The sequence below is a fragment of the Anopheles funestus genome, chromosome 2RL, assembly GCF_943734845.2.
Source record: "Anopheles funestus chromosome 2RL, idAnoFuneDA-416_04, whole genome shotgun sequence".
In the NCBI taxonomy this organism is placed as follows: Eukaryota; Metazoa; Arthropoda; class Insecta; order Diptera; family Culicidae; genus Anopheles; species Anopheles funestus.
The window spans coordinates 71487688-71508275 of record NC_064598.1 but is presented as its reverse complement, the minus strand read 5'-3'; the positions used below and the strand labels follow the sequence as shown (position 1 = coordinate 71508275).

General features: G+C 41.3%; 1 protein-coding gene across 4 annotated transcripts; it reads left to right on the top strand.

The window, feature by feature from the left end:
* Window positions 1–233: 233 nt before the first annotated feature.
* Window positions 234–18049, top strand: LOC125761616 (neurogenic protein mastermind). 4 transcript variants are annotated; one of them, XM_049422918.1, is made up of 16 exons: window positions 234–1586; window positions 2397–2763; window positions 2901–3056; window positions 3661–4068; window positions 4141–4429; window positions 4511–6087; window positions 7033–7233; window positions 7796–7885; window positions 8258–9086; window positions 9166–9792; window positions 9866–9994; window positions 10111–10433; window positions 10509–10776; window positions 11092–11241; window positions 12842–13339; window positions 14500–18049. In XM_049422918.1, exons 1-16 carry the CDS (start codon window positions 1534–1536, stop codon window positions 14526–14528), a joined length of 5994 nt encoding a protein of 1997 aa, XP_049278875.1. In that variant the 5' UTR covers window positions 234–1533; the 3' UTR covers window positions 14529–18049. The 4 variants fall into 4 exon arrangements, with proteins under 4 accessions (XP_049278875.1, XP_049278876.1, XP_049278873.1 ...); XM_049422919.1 differs by having other exon boundaries at window positions 235–1586; window positions 11104–11241; XM_049422916.1 differs by having other exon boundaries at window positions 236–1586; window positions 2898–3056.
* Window positions 18050–20588: the final 2539 nt, after the last annotated feature.

Genomic DNA, 20588 nt, shown 5'->3' with positions numbered 1-20588 from the left:
ATTGAAGTTTATTGATGTTTTAAAAACAAAAACGAAATCTCTGAACCTTTTATATGTTTAATTAAATCGTTATTGGTAAATTGGTTTATCCTTTGAAATATTTCAAATGTATTTCGAAGATATTAAAAAGCTTTTGTTATGTCACTTATCTCAATCACGCATTTTTTTAATTTATATGCTCGCTTTAAAATTATCGCATCAATTGAAAATCGGAAACATACTTCCTTAAATTGTCCATCCTCGAGATGTGTGTTGACTTTGGATTCAATGGAATTCCACGTGTGATTCATACACTAGTCAACTTAGCAAGGTTATGTGCTCCATAATGACTAGCTTCCTTCAATCCATTGCTAGCATCGTAGTTGGTTCCCTTGACGAAACGACCAAACTCCATGTTTGGAGAATTTCGCTTGTAATGCAGATGCTTTGTTGTGCCCTCAACGCTGTGCTGCATTAATTCGAGCCCATTGTGAAGCATCGCAATTCGGGAGGCTGTGCACCCTCTCCCATTCGGACAATCGGTTTTATGATGTCATACAAGAATAATTGTGTACATTACAACCCCATCAATGTTGTGCTTTACTTCATTTAAACAAAGAGCACACCCAACAAGGTGGTGAACATCAAAGTCGTGAAGGAGGAATTATAAACGCACGGCCGTAGAACAATAGTGACTCGCCTAGTTGCTCACCAGGCTTTTGCTTACATAGACGATAAGGGGTCTTAAATAGATTTAAGCGCTCATTAAGTCAGCTACTAATATTTTAAATGAGTTTCGCACAAAGTTACATCACAATTTTTTTTTTCCTCAAAGTTAACCAAAAAAGCTCTCCAACATGTATTAAAAGAGCTAATCAAAAAGTCTTACATATTAAACGGTTAGCCGTTTAGCACTTCGCTTCTAATTTAATGCACGTTTCAATGGTTTAATGTATTGAAATAGTGCTTTGCTTCCCTTCGAAAAAACCGATTCTAGCTCACGCAGCCAAAAACGTGATTAGTCTGGTTAAACAATAATTCATTTCTATCCGAATTTGCCACACAGTCCATGATGCCTTTACCTTATGCCTGAAATAGAGCTTGTATCATCGTGCACCGCAATGAAAGGAAGAACCTTCACCGGCAACCGGGTATGGGCAAAATTACCTCTCTCTACTACCGGGAGCGGATGAAACAAGTGACGAAAGACGAAAGTCTTGTTTGAGGAACGGAAGGAAAGAAACTTGAACCGCCCGTAAACTGATAACATACCTTAGGGTGTAATAAATAAATCGAATAAACCGCACGGTCCACGAGCTCAGTTGTTTGCCGTGGGTGGACCTGTGTCCACTAGCGTTTCTTCGCCAGTCAGCAAGAGATCCGCTTTTTCCTCCGTCCACAGTGGAGTGTTGTCGGTTGTTTATGTAGTGATGAATTGATTCAATTTTGTGTGTTCCAACAAAGTGCCGTTTTTGTTCGTGGAGGGGTGTTCTACATATCCCTAGAAGATTTTTCACTTCCCAAAATATAGTGAAAAATAAAAACGAATAAGAGATGAATCGTCAGTGTAGGGCTGCGAGTGTTACGACAGTTCCAGCGAGCTATAGGTTTGTTGCGTTTTTTAAAACTGCTGACTGCCATCGGTAGAGACAATATTGGATCCGCATTTTTGGGGATGAATTTAGAACCATTTAGCGTAAACAAACGTGATCGGTTGGTGGTTTCCGGATACTTTTGCCACTCTAGGCATGTTATGTTTCGTGAGATGGAGGAAGTATCGTTTCTTTTTTTTTGCAACTGTAACATTCCGTCGCAGGTGTTGTGTTCCCAAGACCGTTCACAATCTTCCAGGTGTTCGGTGTAATGATTCGCGGTACCAAGTCAACCGATAAAAGTGATGAACGCTGTGGTAAATTTGTAGCCCGTTTCAATCTACTAAAGATAACACGGGAACCCACAAAATAGACCATTCATCCTTTACTAGAAACGCGTGTCGTGCCAATTGGATTGGCCGAACGATTCACAAAGGTGCACTAGTGTTGATGTGTTGTTTGACAAAGAAATCATCTAATTTACACGACACTGTAACACGCTCACAGAAACCCATAATCTTAAACACCTTCCACTCTGTGGAAGGTGGTTGTGGGTCTTCGCCTGCTGATAACTGCTGATTGCGCAAGTAACGATTATACAGAGATACGAGTACTACCTACGTAGCGAGTTCCGACTCTCCGATAGCTGCTGTTTGCAGGATGGGCGCTGGGTGCCGGAAAACGCGAACCACCGCGTGTGTCTCGCATACATGAAACATTTTCATACAGCACTTCAAACGTCAACTTCAAATGCTTAGAATCAAACCGAAGGCGCTTTAACTATCTGCTTTTTTCTGTTCTCTGCTTTTTCTTTCGTAACGTCAGGCTTGGCCCATGTGAACTACCACTGCCGGACCAGTGGCTTGTGCATACACAATTGTCGCAGTCAACGCAATCGTCTCAAGCATCGTTCTACTCCACATCGCAAACCGGTGGCCAAAGTTTGGGTGGACTGGGTGGACTGTCAGCCTCAACACTGCCGATACAACAACATTCCTCCAGTGCCCAGCAGCCATCGACACAGTTGCAGAACCAAATCAACGTGCCGCAAACAGCAGCCGCGACAGCTACACCGGGAGCAGCTCCAGCATCACAACTGCAGAGTCAGTCAAAAATAATGAATGTCGTCGTACCATCCGTGGCCTGTCCGCCTACTGCATCGAAAAAGATTCGCCGCAAACCAGACGCGAAGGTAAGACGGTCGACCATTCAGAGGATCGGTACTGACGATCGTTTGTTATTTGTTTAGCTTCTATCAATTCACCATTTTGTTTTGCTCTGCTTTCTCTCCCTTTCTGTCTCTACCGCTCTGCTTCTCCTCATTAGCAGCCACAGTCACAGATCAACAAGTGCAACAACGAGAAACGTCGCCGAGAGCTAGAAAATGAGTACATTGAACAACTTGGCGAGTTTCTGCAGATTAAGCGGGATATGACCGCTTGCAAACCAGACAAAGCGGCGATACTAAGTGAAGTTGTACGAACGGTAAGTTGTTGTGTAGATCAGTTAAGACCTCCAGAGGCCTACAACATCGTAATGCATGTTCATGTTGAAATATTTTTGAAGAATGTTTAATGTTTCTAGTCTATATTATTGAAAACTCTGGTGCCTATTAAAGGACACACAAATCTCATTGAGCAATTTGTGTTTTATGTAATATTTATAAATTGATTAGTTATATCAACATTGTCGATTACATCAGCCTTTCTTTTCATACATAAGTCCAGTGAATCCTATTATCATTACGCAGCAGGCTATTATTGCAGGCTGAGAAAAGCGTTCAGCAAAAAAGAAGCAGTTTGAATGCATGTTGTGGCGCCAGACATCACTTAACACGGATAAGCCACTGATTGGAACGGATCTATTTTTAGCACAAAAGTCTTGATTTTACTACCAATCGCATTTTGTTTTCTTAGATTTTATTTCTGACCAGTGTGAAGTAGAGTTTAACTCGCTCTAGTACTTGTTTACACGCTCCATAATTGTTAGGGAATAAATTAGGTGCCCAAGACCAGCGTTTTCACTCTTCATACCTGCGCAAAGTAATAAAGAAATTAAAATGTTTAATTAAACAATCATTTATTTACAGTTTCGTTCTATGCTAGAGCAAGGAAACCCGAATCTAACTGGTTCGCGGTGTTCCAAATGCTCGCCGGATTGTTCTGCTTCCTGCAAACTGCACCCGGTGCAACAGGGAGAAGTGTCATCCACTGAACCGCCACTACCGGAACCGTCGGTAAACGGCCACTCGCCGGAAAAGTCAGCCTACTTCGAGGCAGTGCAACATTACATCTCGAACGTCGGCTGGGCCCTACTGGAGATCAACTCGGAGGGTGTGATCGAATGTGCCACGGAGAACGTCCGCGACGTACTGCATTACTCGCGCACGGAGCTCCACGGACAGTCTATATATTCGTACCTGCATACTGGTGATCATTCAAAGCTGAGTCCTATTTTAAATAAGAATTCGTTTGAGCTAAACTGGGATCAAAATGAAGTAAGTAGTTATAACGGGCAAAGTGTCTACGATAGTATGTTGCACTAATCGTGCTCTATTCCCCATTTGCAGATGTTCTATCAGACGCCAAAGCGTACCATACGTACTAAAATTCGTTGGTTACTGAGGGCGCCAGAAGGAGCAAACGAAACGATCGAGCAGAAGCAGCAGCGCTTGGAAAAGTACAAGGATCTGCTCATCATCTCTGCTCCTGTGAAGGATGATACGGAGGAATCGTCTTCGGTGCTTTGTCTAATTACACTACCCGAGGACGAACAGGCAACCATAGAAACTACCACCATGCCACAAACGCTGGACGAACAGCTAACGTTAAAGCTGGATACTAGTGGTAACATTATAAGTATGTTTTGATTCACTTGGTTGCCTTATGCGCATTTCGTTAAGATGCTAAGACTAATAATTATGATTTTCCTTGTTTTAGATTATAACTCATCGACGCTAAGGAAACAGTTTGCAGGAAATCTTACCAAAGAAACTATTCGGTCAATCTACGACATATGCCACTATCAGGATCGGCCACGATTGAACGAGCATCTCAGCAATGTGCGCTCGTCCAACGGAACCCCCCACGAACTGACCTACCGTTTGCGTCTTGGGGGACCAGATGTATACGTGCACGTGAAGACCCAATCGAAACTGTTCCGTAGCACAAAACCAAACGAATCAGACTTCATAATGGCCATCTGTACCGTGCTGACGGAAAATGAAGTCGCCATGCTCTCGTCAGATGGCGGTAGCGGTGGAGGAATGGTGATGGGAGGAAGTGGCAGCAGTGGTGGCCTTAGTGCGGCAATGAGCGGCAGCAACATTAACAATAACAACGGCAACGGCAGTAGCAGTAATCCTACCTCATCCTCAACCATGGGGCTGCTAATGCCAAGCACGAGCAGCTCGGTGACAGGAGGCGGCCTAAACGGTGCCAACGACGTCGTAGCTCGTCACATGGCCCAAATCACACAGGGAGTTAGTAATATGGGTGGACCGCTAATGTCGAGCGTGCTTAATGGGAGTAGTACCGGTACCGGTGGCAGCAGTTCAAGCACCTCGAGTATGCTCGGCGGTGGAGGATCGACTGTAGGTGGCATGACCGGAGGAAATATGAGTGTGTCCGGTGGCATGGGTGGTCCTGGAGGAGGCACACCGGGATCGGGAGGTTCCGGGCTGGGTGCCAGCGGTGGCATGGTTGCAGGTGGCAATACCGGCATGGGTCCGGCCGCCTCGTTAAGCTCGATTGTATCACCGCGCAGTAATCCCAACTCATCTTCGCTGCTATGCGCTCCATCCTCCGACAATAGTAACTTCTTTAACACGGACTTTGAGCTCGAATTTCCACATTCCACGTTCGACATGGAGTCGGTTGGTGTTGGGTGGGACTCGCGACCCGACTCCCGCACCAGCGTTACTCCGGTCAGCACCCCTCGACCTCCGTCCGTCAGTGCGTACAGTCCAGCGGCCGCACCAATGTGTGCGTCGCCGATGACGCCGTACTACTCAGGCAGTACGATGGGCGGGATGCCTTCACCTTCAAACAACAATGGTGCAGCGGGAGGCAGCAGTAGTGGCGGGGGCCTCATCAATCCCAGCTTATCTTTGAACAATAACAACAACAATAATAGTAATACCAATAACAACAACACTGGGACACCGTTCGGTACGAACGCGTTTCAGTTTCCGTTCGACGACAGTAAGGATAAGCTGCAGGATATGCAGTCGCAACAACAGCAACACCATCACCCGCACATGTCGCCAATGCAGCAGCATCCGTCTACGATGCCATCGCAACAGATGGTTCAACGACAGCCGCAGCACCCACAGCAACATCACCAGCAGCATCTACAGCAGCATCTTCAGCAACAACAAACGCAGCCACCATCGAATACGCACGATTCCGAGCGATTACGGAATCTGCTTACAACCAAACGACCTCACTCAAATGCCTCATCCTCATCCGGTTTGGATATGGACCATGACCATCGGAATCCGAATCGAATTTTAAAGGTAGGTGTACTAATCATAAAAGAAAGTAAAACAATTTTGCTGCTAGTATGTAGCTGTTGGGTATTGCATATGGTTTTAACCTTCGGTGTTAGGTAATAGCAAATATAATCCATGGTAGTAAATAACATAATACTATTAACTTTATCTTTAACTTTTTTAACTAAGTTTTGCCATCATCTGCATATCGTAACGAAACATGTTCACACTTTCTAATTGGGTACTCTTTAAGGGGATTTTTTTACAATCACCATTCGATTCATTGAATAATCCTATCATTTTTTGCATGGGTATGAACAGTTTATCAAAAAGTATTACGTAATGGAGCTCCAACGTGATTGTAAAGTGGCCCATTCCAGTGTATCTTATTGTTTTTGCCATTACTATTAAATTCTACAAAGGCATCAGTTTGTAGCACTGGCATTTCTGTAGTTACATTAAATGTACGTATGGTTTCCTTCTTTTTTTTGTTTATTTTATCGTGTTCTCAACCTTTTATTATATACAGTTCACAACGCCATACTTGTTAAATCAGTTTTACTGTATTCTCTTGAACGTTTTTATATATTCTATTATCTTTTCTAACTGGAGTAGTGAACTAGTGGTATTAATGTACCTTTTGTGTTATGTTGAAATATGTTTGTAATGATATAAAATGGTTACAAATAGAAATTGAAACAGCTCCCTCAGCATTCGGTCAATTACATTTGCAAAATTCTTTTGAACCTTCATATTGTATCCCTTGTAACAGAAATTGCACCACGTGTCCAAGAATTGTTGTTCCTCTGTTGGCATTTACAACCAAAACTATCTATTGATCACCCTCATACGCTCGCCTTCTTGTTCCTCTCATCTTTTCATATTCCATTCGATCCTCTTATTGTACGTTTCTCTTCTTCTCTTCCTCTTTTCTCTATATTTTGTATAATTTGTGGTTTCATTCTGTAGGGTTTGCTAAATTCCGAAGAAGATAAGGATAGTAATGGCAATAAAATAAATACCGCATCTCTTTCACAACGTATACCTCAGTCAGTTAGAACCCCAGCGCAGGGTAGTAATAATGGTGGTGGTGGTGTGAGTGGGCTGGGATTAACAACCCGCGCGGGAAATGAGAATAATAAAGCCAGTAGCAATAATATGCTATTACAGGTACGGATACTACTCTGTTCTATCAGCATTTACTTTCCTAGTTCGTTACGTTCCTTTTTTTGTAGATTGCCATTGTGATTTTAATGAACCTTGCACAAATGATGCTTATTATGTGATATATGCTTTGTTTACCTCAATTACTTTCACTTGAGCACGGTTACTGATGTTTTCAAAAAATTAACCATCACATACAACGGTTTATTAGTCTCTAATTAAAACTGAATGTGAACGAGCCTATCTTATGATGTTGAATTTTTCCACCCACTTTTGATTGTACACACGTTTTTGTATAGATTTGGTGCGTTACGTTTTCCACCAATATGTATAACATTCCCACCTACTAACTGCCTGTTTATTAATATAGTTCGTTCGCGTATTTGACCATAAGTACTTATTCAGCTTTGGTTAATAACGTTCCTATGATTTTCCATTATTGTTTGCTGCTGACCGTTCTAACACACCCCTAATAATTGAATTGGCACGATGGTTTAGATAGAATTGTGCAAACGATAAACATGATACTCATGTTGAACCTTCTCCACACTCAACCATAATATTCCAGCTGCTCAACGACAAAAGTGACGACGACGAAAGTGACGCCCGCAACCGACAAGGTCCGAGCGAACTTCTTAAGCAGCTGCAAAAGGTTAAAGTAAGTGTTGTCTGGGTATCGATCTGCAAATCAAACAGAACTGAACACATGTATCAGGCGCATATGTTGCCTCTCACACACACAAACACTGTGGAAAATGAAATGTATATTTGTAATCCTTCAAACGGTAAAAGATTTCGTTTGTTCGCATTATGTTTTACAAAGTTTTGTCCAGAACACTGTTATTACTGTGTATCTAAAACACATTTCTGTAGCATATAAGCACATGGGAATATTAGTTCTCTTCAAATTAATGTATGAGTCACTAAGGATTTCACAGAGCAATCTATGTATAAATATATTCAAACATAACCCGCAAATGTTACGGCCACAAATAACACTGTCAATTGTTCCGTTTTTCCTTCTTCCTAGGATGAGCCGAAGGAGCATAATCCGCCGCCATTGAACAACGAAGAACTTATCCAGATGTTACGGGTACAAAGTAATGATCGCAAGCGACCTTCGACCGAGCCGGACGAAGGCGCCGCGGTAAAGCGAACGGATAACAGGCCGTCGAAGTTGCGGGAGCGCAATAAGATGCTTGCCTCATTGCTGGCCAATCCGGCCAAAGCACCAATGCCAATGCAAACCGCAATGCCGTTCAACCGCATCATCCCGGACATACCAAACTCGGGGCTGGCTCGTCAACTTGCGAACGTGTCGAGTTCAACGGCGCCGAATCAGACACTGAATAATAACAATCTAACCACTAGCAACAATAATTTAAAACAAGTACAACAGCTGAACCAAATGCGCCTGCAGCAACAGCAGCAGCAGCAAATGCGCAAATCAGCTATGCCTTCTCAATCGCAGCAACCTCCAACATCCTCCGATATCTACCTCAACCATCAGCAGCAGCAGCACCATCATCAACACCCCCAAACGCACCCACAGCACCTGCAACAGCAGCAACAACATCATTCGCAGCATCCGCAACAACAGCACCACACGCAGCAGCAGGCATCGATGATGCAGCAACAGCAGCAAATGCTAGCCGCCCAGCGGCAGCAAAATTTCTCACCCGCAATCCAGGACTCCGGTATTGGTTCGGCTGGGAGCGGTACGTTTGCAACATCGACATCCGCCACATCGACGCAACTCGTTTCTGAGTGGGATCCGGAGCTCAACGACATACTTAATCACGTGATTGAGATTGCACCGGAGGGCGACTTTGCCGAAAGTGAACTCAACAGTATCTTAGGTAAGTTGCTGGTCGTAATAGACGATTAGCTGCGATCCCATATCATATACTAATGGCACGTTGGTATTCCGGTTTCTAGGCTTAAGTCCAATCGAATCGTCTACATCCTCGGTTGTACCGTCGTCACAGTCGAGCCAACCAGATATACACGAAAAGTTGGCAATAAATGCAATTCAAAAATCGTTAATGCAGTACGAAAACGTTAGCTCGCCATTGCAACCACAGCCCCAGCCACAGTTCAGCGGTAGTCCACCTGCCTATCCAATGCTTGCAATGGGTGGCGGAGGGAACAACGGTGCTGTTTCGGGTGGCGGCAGCGGTGGTCCCGGTATGGGTCCTGGTGGCCCAACCGGCAGTGGACCCGGTGTCGGTTCCGGTAGCGGAGGTCCTGGCGGTACGGGTAGCGGTGGTACGGGTGGTCCAGGTTTGAATCCTGGTAGCAGTTTGCAACAGCAATCGTCACAAGCGGGGCCAAACCAGAACTTCACACCTCCTCCAGTGTACACGCAGCGGATGCGAATACCACAGGGTCAGCTTGGTAACAACAGTCCCGTGGTACCGCCGAACTTGCTTGCGATGCAAAAGCTGCAGCATCAAAACCGAGACCGTATGTTGCAGGAGCAACAGCGAACGCGATTGCTACAGCAGCAGCAGAAACAGCAGATGGTTGTTACGGTGAACCCGACCGCCAACTCAGACCTTGGTCGTAAGTCAATTTCTATTGTTAAGCATCCTATTTTCGATTTAAGTCATGTATAATCCTGCGTTCTTTATTCTAGCTCCTAACGTTACACTGACACGTGCGAATAATGTGCCGGATTCGCAGCTTAGTCCCGGATTTTCCCCAAGCCTGATGCAGCAACAGCTGAGTCCAAGTCAAAGGACGCAACTTAGTCCGCAACAAGCAGGTACATATAGCAGGAACTTAAAGAGAAATAAATCAATACAGTAGAATTTAGAAAGAAGACATCTATACTAGATTGTGTGGATCTGACCCTAATGGCTTCGAACGTTTCTATTGTAGGATTCCAAGGCAATCCGTTCAACAACAATCCAGGCCATCGTCTATCTCCTCAGTTACAACAGATGGTGTCCGGTTTTGGTAATGCGGGTGGTAATGTAAATCAACAACTATCACCGCGCCAACCACCGTACGGTAGCGGAGTTGGGGGTCAAACGGTCAACCAGCCGAATGTGGTCGTTCCCGGACAATCACCGCAGCAGCAGCAGCAGCAGCAGCAGCAACAACAACAGCAGCAACAACAGCAGCAACAACAGTGGCAACAGAACGCAAACGCAAGGCTATCTATTCAGCAGCAAAATCCTATGCTGAATGCTCAGCTTTCGGTAAGATTGAGTGACGCAGAAAGTGACACATAATGTTGGGAGAGTCAATAATAATCTCTTCTCCTCTTTTTGTAGTCTGTTGGCGGATTTAATCCTGCACCGAATCGACAGTTTGTCGGCCCACCTCAAAGACAGCGAAGTACGCTGAACAGTCCTGGTACGCCGCGACAGCAAAATGCGTTCGGTGGCTCAATGGTGGACGGTGGCGGGTTTCCAGGTCCACCGAGCCCCTCGCCAGTTGGCGTATCCCCACCAAACTTTGCCAATCCCGTCTATGCCAACCAGCAGATGAGGCTCCAGCGGCAAGGCAGTGTGCCTCCGCAATCAACTCAACACTTGCCAGGTTAGTTATTTGGGGGTTTTGTTTTGTAGATTGCTTCGCTTTCTAGTTCGAAAGGTTTTGTTTTTCTTCTTCTGAAGCTATCTAATATCCCTATCTGAATATCGTTGATTGGATGGTCAATCAATAACAGATGGTTAGTTGGAATTCGTACTCTCCTTTGCCTAAATAGTAGTATCAATTCAAAGGGTATGTGAAGCGCAACGAGCGAGTGTTTCGATAGAAATGAAGTACAGGTTGATCTAGCAAGGAAAATCAAAATAGACCAGCTAGTGAGCGGTACTGGTTTATAAGAACAAGAACCATGCTAAAGGATAGCTGTTTTCGCAGGATCGCCCCGTTCCGCGTACGGTGGACATGGGCCTGGTCCGGATGGCACCGGTTATGGTATGATGTTCGGCAATGCAGCAGCAATGCAGCAGCACACGGCGACCTCACCAGGCGATTTCTTCAATCGCAGTCAAACTGGTAAGAGACGCAACGTATCCAATACTCCTCACCCCTCCCCCTAAAGCACCAACCATGTTCACGCACACATCCACATCATAATGTCATACAAACGCTCTGCTCTTACGCAACTACGAAGCACTAAATGCGCCTAGTCATGGATCATACGCAATCATAATTGTGAGTTTTCCACTACGACGGGAACACGCACTCGCTACGGTACTGTTGCACGTACGAAAAGAAAAATTCACCCATCTTGTTGCACCCGTGTTACTTTTGTTTCAACATAACGAACTCGTTTACTAGCGCTCCCCAAAAAAATCAGTCCAAATTTCTAGAGCTTCTGAAGTTGATTTTTCCAATAAGCATCGACTGACAATTGTCTTGCGTTTGATGCCTGAACGAGACATGAAATGTGCGTCGTGGTGCGAATGCGTGTTTGCTATGCGTGGATGTGATTAATACGCGTCATACATCCTTTTATTGCTCCGTGCTCATCATCCTTTCATACTCTGTTGTGTATGTGTGTTGTTCTGTTCATAATGTTCTTGCTCTCTGTTGTATGTTGTTTCATCATCATTCACATGTGCTCATCCTTCAATTGGTTACATGATAAGTGGGGATTTCGAAAACAAACTCGCTTCGTCACATTTCATTCATACAGAAATGGGAAATTGTGTCTTTTTTGTCGTTATCGGAAAAAAATACTATCGTCTACATATCTCGCTGTCAACTGTTTGTGTTTGGTATGTGTTTTTTTGGTTGTTGCTTCTCTCTTTCTTCCTTCACGCGCTGTATTGCAATTCCAAATTCGGCGTCGTACCTTTTGTCCTTTTCCACTTGGGTTGGGTGCTAATTATAAGTTGTATGTGTATGTTGTTGTACTTTGTGACTAATTGGAATTTCGGGGCTGACGGTATGTAATTAATGGAAAAAGAATAGTACGTAAGATGTGATCTAATAAGTATGGAAAACTAAGTATGTTCCCATAGAGTAGTTCAAGGTAAAAATAAGTTTGAGCCGAATTTATAACAATTTAATAGACTTTTTGTGTTTGTTCCTGGGTCATCACAAAGCAAACTCCTAAGTGGTTTTAAGTCAAGTGGTTTAAGGAACCCAAGTCAAGGCAATATAGAAAGGAAAAATGGGTGGCACAAGAGTAACGTTGGCATAAGATCAATGTTTATTCTAAATAATTGAAAAGTATATTAAGAAGCTGTACATATTGCCCAGTACTTTTATAGGTTCGCCTCATAATGTCATTAATACCACAGTTACAACCACCAACTACTCTACCTTTCATTAATACGATTTTGTTTTCTTCTTGTTAATGTATATAAGTTGCACCGTCGGTTTAACACCACCACCTCTACGTGTACGTATTCCTGTCATGGATGTGCCGTTTCAATCATCTCTCTGTACCTTCATAACCGTGTATGTGTGGAAACAAAGCAGCGAATCATACTCCTTCTTTGTTTCCGGTGTGTGCACAATAGTGCCACACATCCGTTGTATATGTTTGAACGTGCCTTTTACCCATTCCCGTCCCGGTCATGTTCGTAGGGCACAAAAGGGAACCAGACACCACCCGTCGCATAATAACGCCACATTTTATTCGCAGGTCTCAACGGTGGTATTATCGGTGGTGGCAATAGTATTGGTGGCGGCAGCGTCGGAAACGGACACGGTGGCAATGGTCTGGGACTTAGCAATGGTACAAATTCGAACGGCCAAAGCCTAAACCATTCGGAACTGGTACGGCAGGAGCTGCGCGCCATTGTTAGTGGGCGGGCGCAACGTCCACCAACGCACAGCCCGATGGGACTGTCGCCACTTGGTGGAATGCCGCTGCAAAGCTGTAGCGAGGGTAACGGTGTTGGTAGTAATGGTGGTCTCAATGTCGTCTCCACCGTGGGCAGTAGCAACGGTGGTTGCGCCTCAATCTCCAACACATCATCGGTAATGCTGAGTGGTATCGGTGGTGGTAGTAATCTGGGTGGAGGAAGCACACGAACATCCTTGTCGGATGCCGGAACGTCCGGACCGATGCTTCACAGCGGTAACTCTTCCACTGGCCTAGATCCATCGATGCTGTTCAATTTTCATCTCACCCAGAAAGGTTAGTGTTATCGTACCCAGTGTGCCTTAAACTGAAGGGCAGTAAAGTAAAGCCGATTTATGGAGATTTATGGAGGGAAGCATTTCGTAACCGATCTCCTCCCTCACATGCACATCCATTTTTTTTGTACAGCTGTGGCGTTTGGATTTTGTTCCACGTTAATCATATGCTTTTATCTATTTCTTCTCCGGGTGTGTGATGCTTCTTCGTTCGCGACTTGCGCCTACTCAAAATCAAAAGTGCCCAAATGCCTAAAAAGCACCCCTAGCGCAGATAAAACGTCAGCATCCATCGATGGATCCTTACTGAATCCGGAAGAGTCGGTTGCGGATGCGTCAGTAGTTAGAATGATCGCGTCTGTTAGTGATAAAATTGTACCAACGGAGGATGCAAATCCCAATTCACCATGTTCGGTGGTGGTAAGCAGTGAAGAGTGTGTCACATGAATTTTGCCTTTAAACACCGCGTAGCCAATGCACCTGAAAGGGGGTATTTAGGATAACCACAGTGATTTTGCTAGTGATTCACAGATCACGAGCACTGTTATTTCTTGTTTGCAGGAACATATACACTATTAGATATGTTCAACGATGAACATCAATATAGCTTGTCATCATTTTTATTTGTTTTTTAATGTTTGAAATGTTAGTTCCTACGCAACTTTGCCGGAACTATGTCGGAATACTTCGCAGCACCTTTTCAACGAGCACCACAACTAAACTTTATACGGACACAATAGGACGCTTTTGTGGCACGTCTCATCGCCATTTCGCACATCTTGGGAAGCTGATCCGTAACGATCCATTGTACCAATTTTGTTGTATTCAGTTCAGCTCATGTATTCTTCTCTGCTATTTAGTTCTGTTAAGTATTGCTTTTTGTATCAATTTACGCATTTTGAAGTATACTTGTCAGAAATAAAAAAAAAATAGCGTTTTTCATCCAACCCCCATACTCATTCTGCGGGCTTCATCATTCGTCCAACATTGTACACAATGAAGCATATATATAAAAAATGTGTAAAATATATCCCTAAAATAGTGTCATCAAACAGATCAAACTCTACTGGAGAAACCTGATTATTAATCATGCGTATTTGTTTATCTTTTTTTTTATTCCTTCTTTATCATATCCAATACACGCCCGATACGTAATTGCAGAGTTTTTCGGAGGAAACACGAGCCGGTGACCCGAGAAATTCATCCCTTCTTCTGCAAAAACTTCTATCGGATTGAAGTAAACCCGACCCGGGGGGGAGAGACTATGGACAGCAGCACCTCCTTCATTTGCAACACTAACCCCGGATCCTGCCGTAACAGCCAGGGGCGAAACTAGCTATAAGCTAGTAAATGTGCAAATGTAATGCTTTAAACACTGGGAAAAGACAACAGCGGCGAACGAATGTGGAGTGACGACAAGGTCGTCATTTTCGTAGCCGCCCACCAACATCGTGCATTCGGAGATTGTGATTGTGAGGGGCAGCAGCGCAGGCGGTGACCTAACACTGCACACGTGCATATTTGATAGATTGTTAAAATGTGTGCACACCCACTAGAGGAAGAAGAGAAAGAATACATAAACTTACCTTGCAAGTGTACTGAAAAGGCTCATCCGATGCAGCAGTAGCAGGCGGAACTCGGAAATGCGCTAATCAACGCGCATCCACGTTACGCCGCATTGTGCCGTGGAGAGCGAAAGCAACAAATGATACAACCGATTTGTGATTTGATGTTGAAAACAAAAATAAAATTAAAATATAAACCGAACGATCGTGTGTGTGTGTGTGTGTGAGTGTATAAAGCTGAGCAGCAGCGCACGAAACAGGAGATGCATGTGATGTGCATGTAAAAAAAACAAAAACATACAAAGTAGAACAAAGAATGGGAAAGGCGGATTATATGGTAGTGAGAGAGTACGATGATGGAATAGTTACGAGTAATTGCTATCGTATTGTAGAGTAAAAAAACCCATACTGTACATAATAACCCGTGTATTGTGTTACACAGAAGCGTTAAGTTAAGGAAACAGTCATGTGAAAAGATGAAACCCGGTTAATGTTTTGTAGTGGAACATGTTGCTACGTTCGCTTCATGGACATATTGGCGTGAAACAAAATGAAAAAAAGTGATCATAATAACATTTGTTGATGAAAGGTAACAACACAACACAAGAGTATAAACGTGGTAATAATAATGAATGGAAATATAAATACCTCTAACTTTAGTTCAAAGTAAACATTACAAAACAAGAAGAAGCTTAATACGGAATGTTACACTCTTGGAAGAACACAATAACACGCCACGCCACATGTATAAAACAAAAGTAAGCTAATGTTGATCAAGCAAACAACACACTATCGGCTGTTTTGTGGCTAAATGGTTTAAACCAACAAAATATGCCTCCCAGCAGCGATAGCAGATAATAATCGAAACCAAAATATTGTAGCAAACACAAACGAAACGATTCAGCGTACGATTAGGAAGCAACAAAGAGACACCGATATCCTCAAGAAGAAAAAAAAATGAGTTTGATGAAGGAAAATGAGTAACGCCGTAAATGAACCAAACCATGGAAAAACTTACTCCCACACACACACCCTCTCTCTCTCTCTCTTCAACAATCCATAATTAATCGGTTTCGATGGTACGAAGCGGAGCAATAGTAATAACCGCATCAAAACAAAAAGCAAAGGACTGGTAAAGAAAAATTGCAAAAAGGGCAAACAAAAATGGTGACCAAAACAGTGGTGCTTTGAAAGGGCAAAACAGCAGCAAAACAATACATACAACACTTACCAACACACCACAGACCGGTGAAAGAAGACAAAAGTTCGTGTACTGTGATAATTTCTACTATTTTTTCGATACCACGAACCTTCTTGGTACCGGTGTTACATACATATACATATAGGTATTGTTTATTATTGTTTTTAAACTTTCACACGTTGTCCGCCATGGTCCGTGTGAAGGGTGTGTAACCCATTACGTACGGTAACAAAGGCAAACCATCTTGACTGCTTTGGCATTTCCCAAATGTCCGTTTGTTTTGTTTTCTCTTTCCTTTATTTTGTTAGCAACTGTTTAAAGTTTTGTAAACTCCCCAAAATGCTGTGCTGTCATTCTGTTTTGTTTGTTGAATCGGTATGATAATCGAACACACATTTATATTACTTAAGTGCTAACCATTTACCGACCAACAGTTGTAACCCTACCCTCTACAGTGTTTGTCATTAAATGCAACACTGCTCTTTCCTTGTGCATAGATACAGTGTTGTATCAGGAAGAGAAAACTAACATCCTTTTCACATGCTTATGACAGCGTAAAGTATTGCAGTTAGGGGAAAGCCTTACAACAGCTTATTGAAGATGAAGGTAACAATGCAACCTAAACACATCTTAAAACCATGTACATAGGTTAGCATGAGATTTACAATGAAAGAGAGAGCAAACTCAGAATTGTCTTGCAGGTTATAATCGTTGCATGAACACGCATATAGTGATCGTTGTGTATATATGTTTTGAGCTGTAAAGTTGTACAAGTTTTTACTTTTTTTATGGTTATTATCTACAAAATGGATTTTTCTTCCTTTATTGCTCTATTTTTTGTTCGTTATAGTTCGGGTTGGAAATGGCAAAGCTTAACATAATAGGATAAGGCAACTACATCAACAAACCTCACACAAAAAAAAACACTTCCCCACAAAGTTACACTCAATGAACTTCTCCGTTTTTCGTTTTAATCCGTTTCGGTGTCGATCGGTAGCATCTTTTTGTTTCGTTTTTATATTATTTTCTGTTATTTTATCCTGTGTCATCCTGGTATTGATAATTTAAGCAAGTTCCGTTACAATAGTATCCTTAATTTCGCAAACACCGGTAATTTGTTTTATGTTTATTTCCTGTTTTACATTGGTAGCTTCGGTACACTGTACATATATATATTATTTTGAAACACCGGTACGAATGGCTTTGTTACACAATTCGAGAAATCCAAAGTTGTTTTATTCTGTTGCATTGGTTAATTATCTTCTTCATTCCTTACTGTTTTCCCCACAACACCTTTCATTGATTTTTTTATGTCTTTTTAAACTGGAACGACACCCGATACCGAAAATAAAAGTACACAGAGACCGATTGAAAGCCAATCTGGATCACTACAATTACGATTATTAGCTTCACTACAGCTGTAATATTATTATTATTATTATTATTGTCATAATTATTATTATTATTAATAATATTATTATTTTCTATAAAATACATTATTATAATTATTATTAATATTATTATTGCTATTCAATTATACGATTTACACGTTGAGGTTAGTTTTATTCTTTGTGTTTTATGAAATGGAGGAAAGAATGAGGTAAACATTGTTTTGTGAAGGTTAAACAAACAAACAAATGAAAGTTAAATTTGTACGAAGCAACAAACCATGGGATAAATTATTACAAGCGAGGAAATGTTGTGTACGTTATCGTAAAAAAATTAAATAAATTTGAAGAAACTGAAAATGAAAATAAACAACAAAAAACATCCACACATACACAAAGGTATTGGGAAATTAATTCGAATGTCTGCAAAAAGGACTGGAAGTTGGAGAACTATGAAAAACAGTTTGGAAATACAGGAAAGAATAACGAAACCGAATGGTGGGGAGAATATTATGATTTGTTATCAATTATTGAATAATAAAAACAAAACAATTTAATGCTTTATTTTATTCTTTATTGTTTTATCACACTTTTTTATGAATATTTGTATTTTATCATTTTATATTAATCGTTTTGTTTCGTTTGATAACGTGTTACGATTGAACAATGTGTGCCCCGTTGGCCCAACGATGGTATGTAAAAATACAAATCAATTGCATCCACACCGTGCAAAATTGAACAGTATGAAGCTATTACTCTATCCGCAAATCTCTGGATTTGTAATAAATATCAACAACACTACCCATAGTACATGAACGAAGTGCATTACTAACATTTGAAGCGCGATGCTACTTGTATAGTATTAAACATTTGGCTCTACTTACTCAAGAAGCGAACCTCAAAATTAATAGAAACATCTTCATTATGATTATCAGCTAGTTTGCAGGCGTATTGTTACATATTCGAGATGTTTTGCTTGTTCCCGGAGGGGGCAATTAACACACCACGAATGCCAAAAAATGCGGGATGGATGGATGGCTTGACATATTTTGCAAAAACTTCCGAACAACAACAACAAAAAAAACTGTTACTAACGAAACCCCCGATAGCAGATTTCGATACACTTAAAACAGACAAACAAGAAAACTATATACAACCCCAGTCAGGAGTGGCGTACCAAAATGAACCAAAACGAAACTAAAACAAATACGTAAGCTTATGATAGCAGTACAGTAAAATGGTGGTTTCGAAGCAGAATTTGTGTCATACAAAACGTAAAAAAACCCTCTAAAGTACTACTATTTCAACCGTAACACTACCGCATAATAGTACGCAAAATAGCAGTATCAAGTAAATATCTAAATATCTTCCTGTTTTCTCGGTTTGCCGAAGCCTTTCATACATAATAGCGAGCAATGTTGTACGCGGTGTACAACACAACAAACAATATGGTGGAGAAAAATGTATAAATAAATGTCCGTAAATGAAATAGAACAAACGTAAAACTCAACAAATGAAATAAAAACATAACACTGCCTGTTCTCTCACGCGGAACAATAAGCAACATTAAGAAAACAAAATAGCTAAAACAAACCACAAACGTTTATAAACGAAACATTTGCAAAGTGTTCCATCATATTACAAGTACGTAAATGGCTGCCGGGCTTTGTAACACACAATCATTTGATTCATTAAATAAACCGTTTAGATTGCGTTTTTTTATTGAATGATACATTTTTTCATTACTTTATATAAACTTGTCTGGTATGGTACAATATGTTTCAATTTTTTTTGTTAGTTAAACAGCCCTAAAGCGTCAAATGCTCATGCAAACGTGGTATACAAGGGAACGCCTCATAATTCAACAACAAAACATTGCCTCTCCTCGATCCCTCGATTATGTACAATACGAAAAATTGTACTTTACTTTCACGGGTACCGTGTAAATGAAAATAAAATACAAATAGAACAACGTACAAAACCAGATTCGGGGGCAGTAGGTGAGTAAATAAACGACTGTTTACAAACGATATTCGATGGACATGAAATAATATGAGCATACCGTTTGGACTATTAACCTCATAATAAGCAGTTGTTAAATGTAAATCAGATCAAAAACTACGCAACAAAACAAAACAAAAAAAAACAAAATACTGTACATTTTGTCTGTAACTCATCTTTCTCACTATAGTCTTCTTCTCTCTCTCTCTCAGACGGTTTACAATTTGAGGAAGTGTTAAAATGGCAAAAAATTAAAAATTAGAAAATGGAAAAGAAACCAACAGCAGAGAAACCGAACAGAAAATATGTAACAAAACGACAAAGGACATAAGGATGATAAGTAACAGAACGAAACGCGACATGAATATATTTACTCTAGTTACCAATCAGTGTATAAAAACAAAAAACAAAAAACAAAATGGTGTATAATCAATGTTTCTCTTCTTCGACATTTGTGTGATGGTGGCAAGAAAGGTAGGAAGGAGAAGAAGAAAAGAAAATATTTATAATACCCCACATCACATGGAAACTTCGTCAACAGAGAGCAACAAAACAACAAACAAGTAAAAGTTGCTACCCGTTATTAGAATATTCCTGTAACCATCGGTACTTGATACAGAAAGCTTTTCGCATTGCGATTTATTTTCCATACCATTATTAAAATATAATTTGTTACCCATTTTAATTACAACCAAGCGCTATTTTTTATCCCAAAATAAACGTTTTTGCTTTGAAAGAAGGAAATCCCTCTCACACACAAACGAGCATCGCAGGAACGATAAGCATGAATAAAATAAAATAAATAAATAAAACAGTTTCTTTATACAGGGCGGAAAAATGTTTTTCAAGGACCAACAAAAACAATTAAAAATGTGTACTCTTGTAGTACTTTTTTGTTAAACTTGTTTAATCATTTTTGAAACATAAAAAACATTTTTAATTTACTTGCTAATTCGGATAATGTTATAAAAAGCAAAGCGAAAACAAAACGAATGTGCAAAAAACAAGATTGTTAAAAAATCAAAATTCTTCTAAGTATTTTTACACTTGGTGTAACTAATCGAAAGATCACCCAATCAGGACATTATTTGGACT

What these genes read in the sequence shown, in the direction of transcription:
- LOC125761616 (XM_049422916.1), top strand. Translation starts at nt 1,534, where the DNA reads ATGAATCGTCAGTGTAGGGCTGCGAGTGTTACGACAGTTCCAGCGAGC. An exon ending in TGAACTCAACAGTATCTTAG is followed by an intron (nt 9,087 to 9,165) that starts GTAAGTTGCTGG and finishes TCCGGTTTCTAG; the next exon opens with GCTTAAGTCCAATCGAATCG. An exon ending in CTTCAATCGCAGTCAAACTG is followed by an intron (nt 11,242 to 12,841) that starts GTAAGAGACGCA and finishes TTTTATTCGCAG; the next exon opens with GTCTCAACGGTGGTATTATC.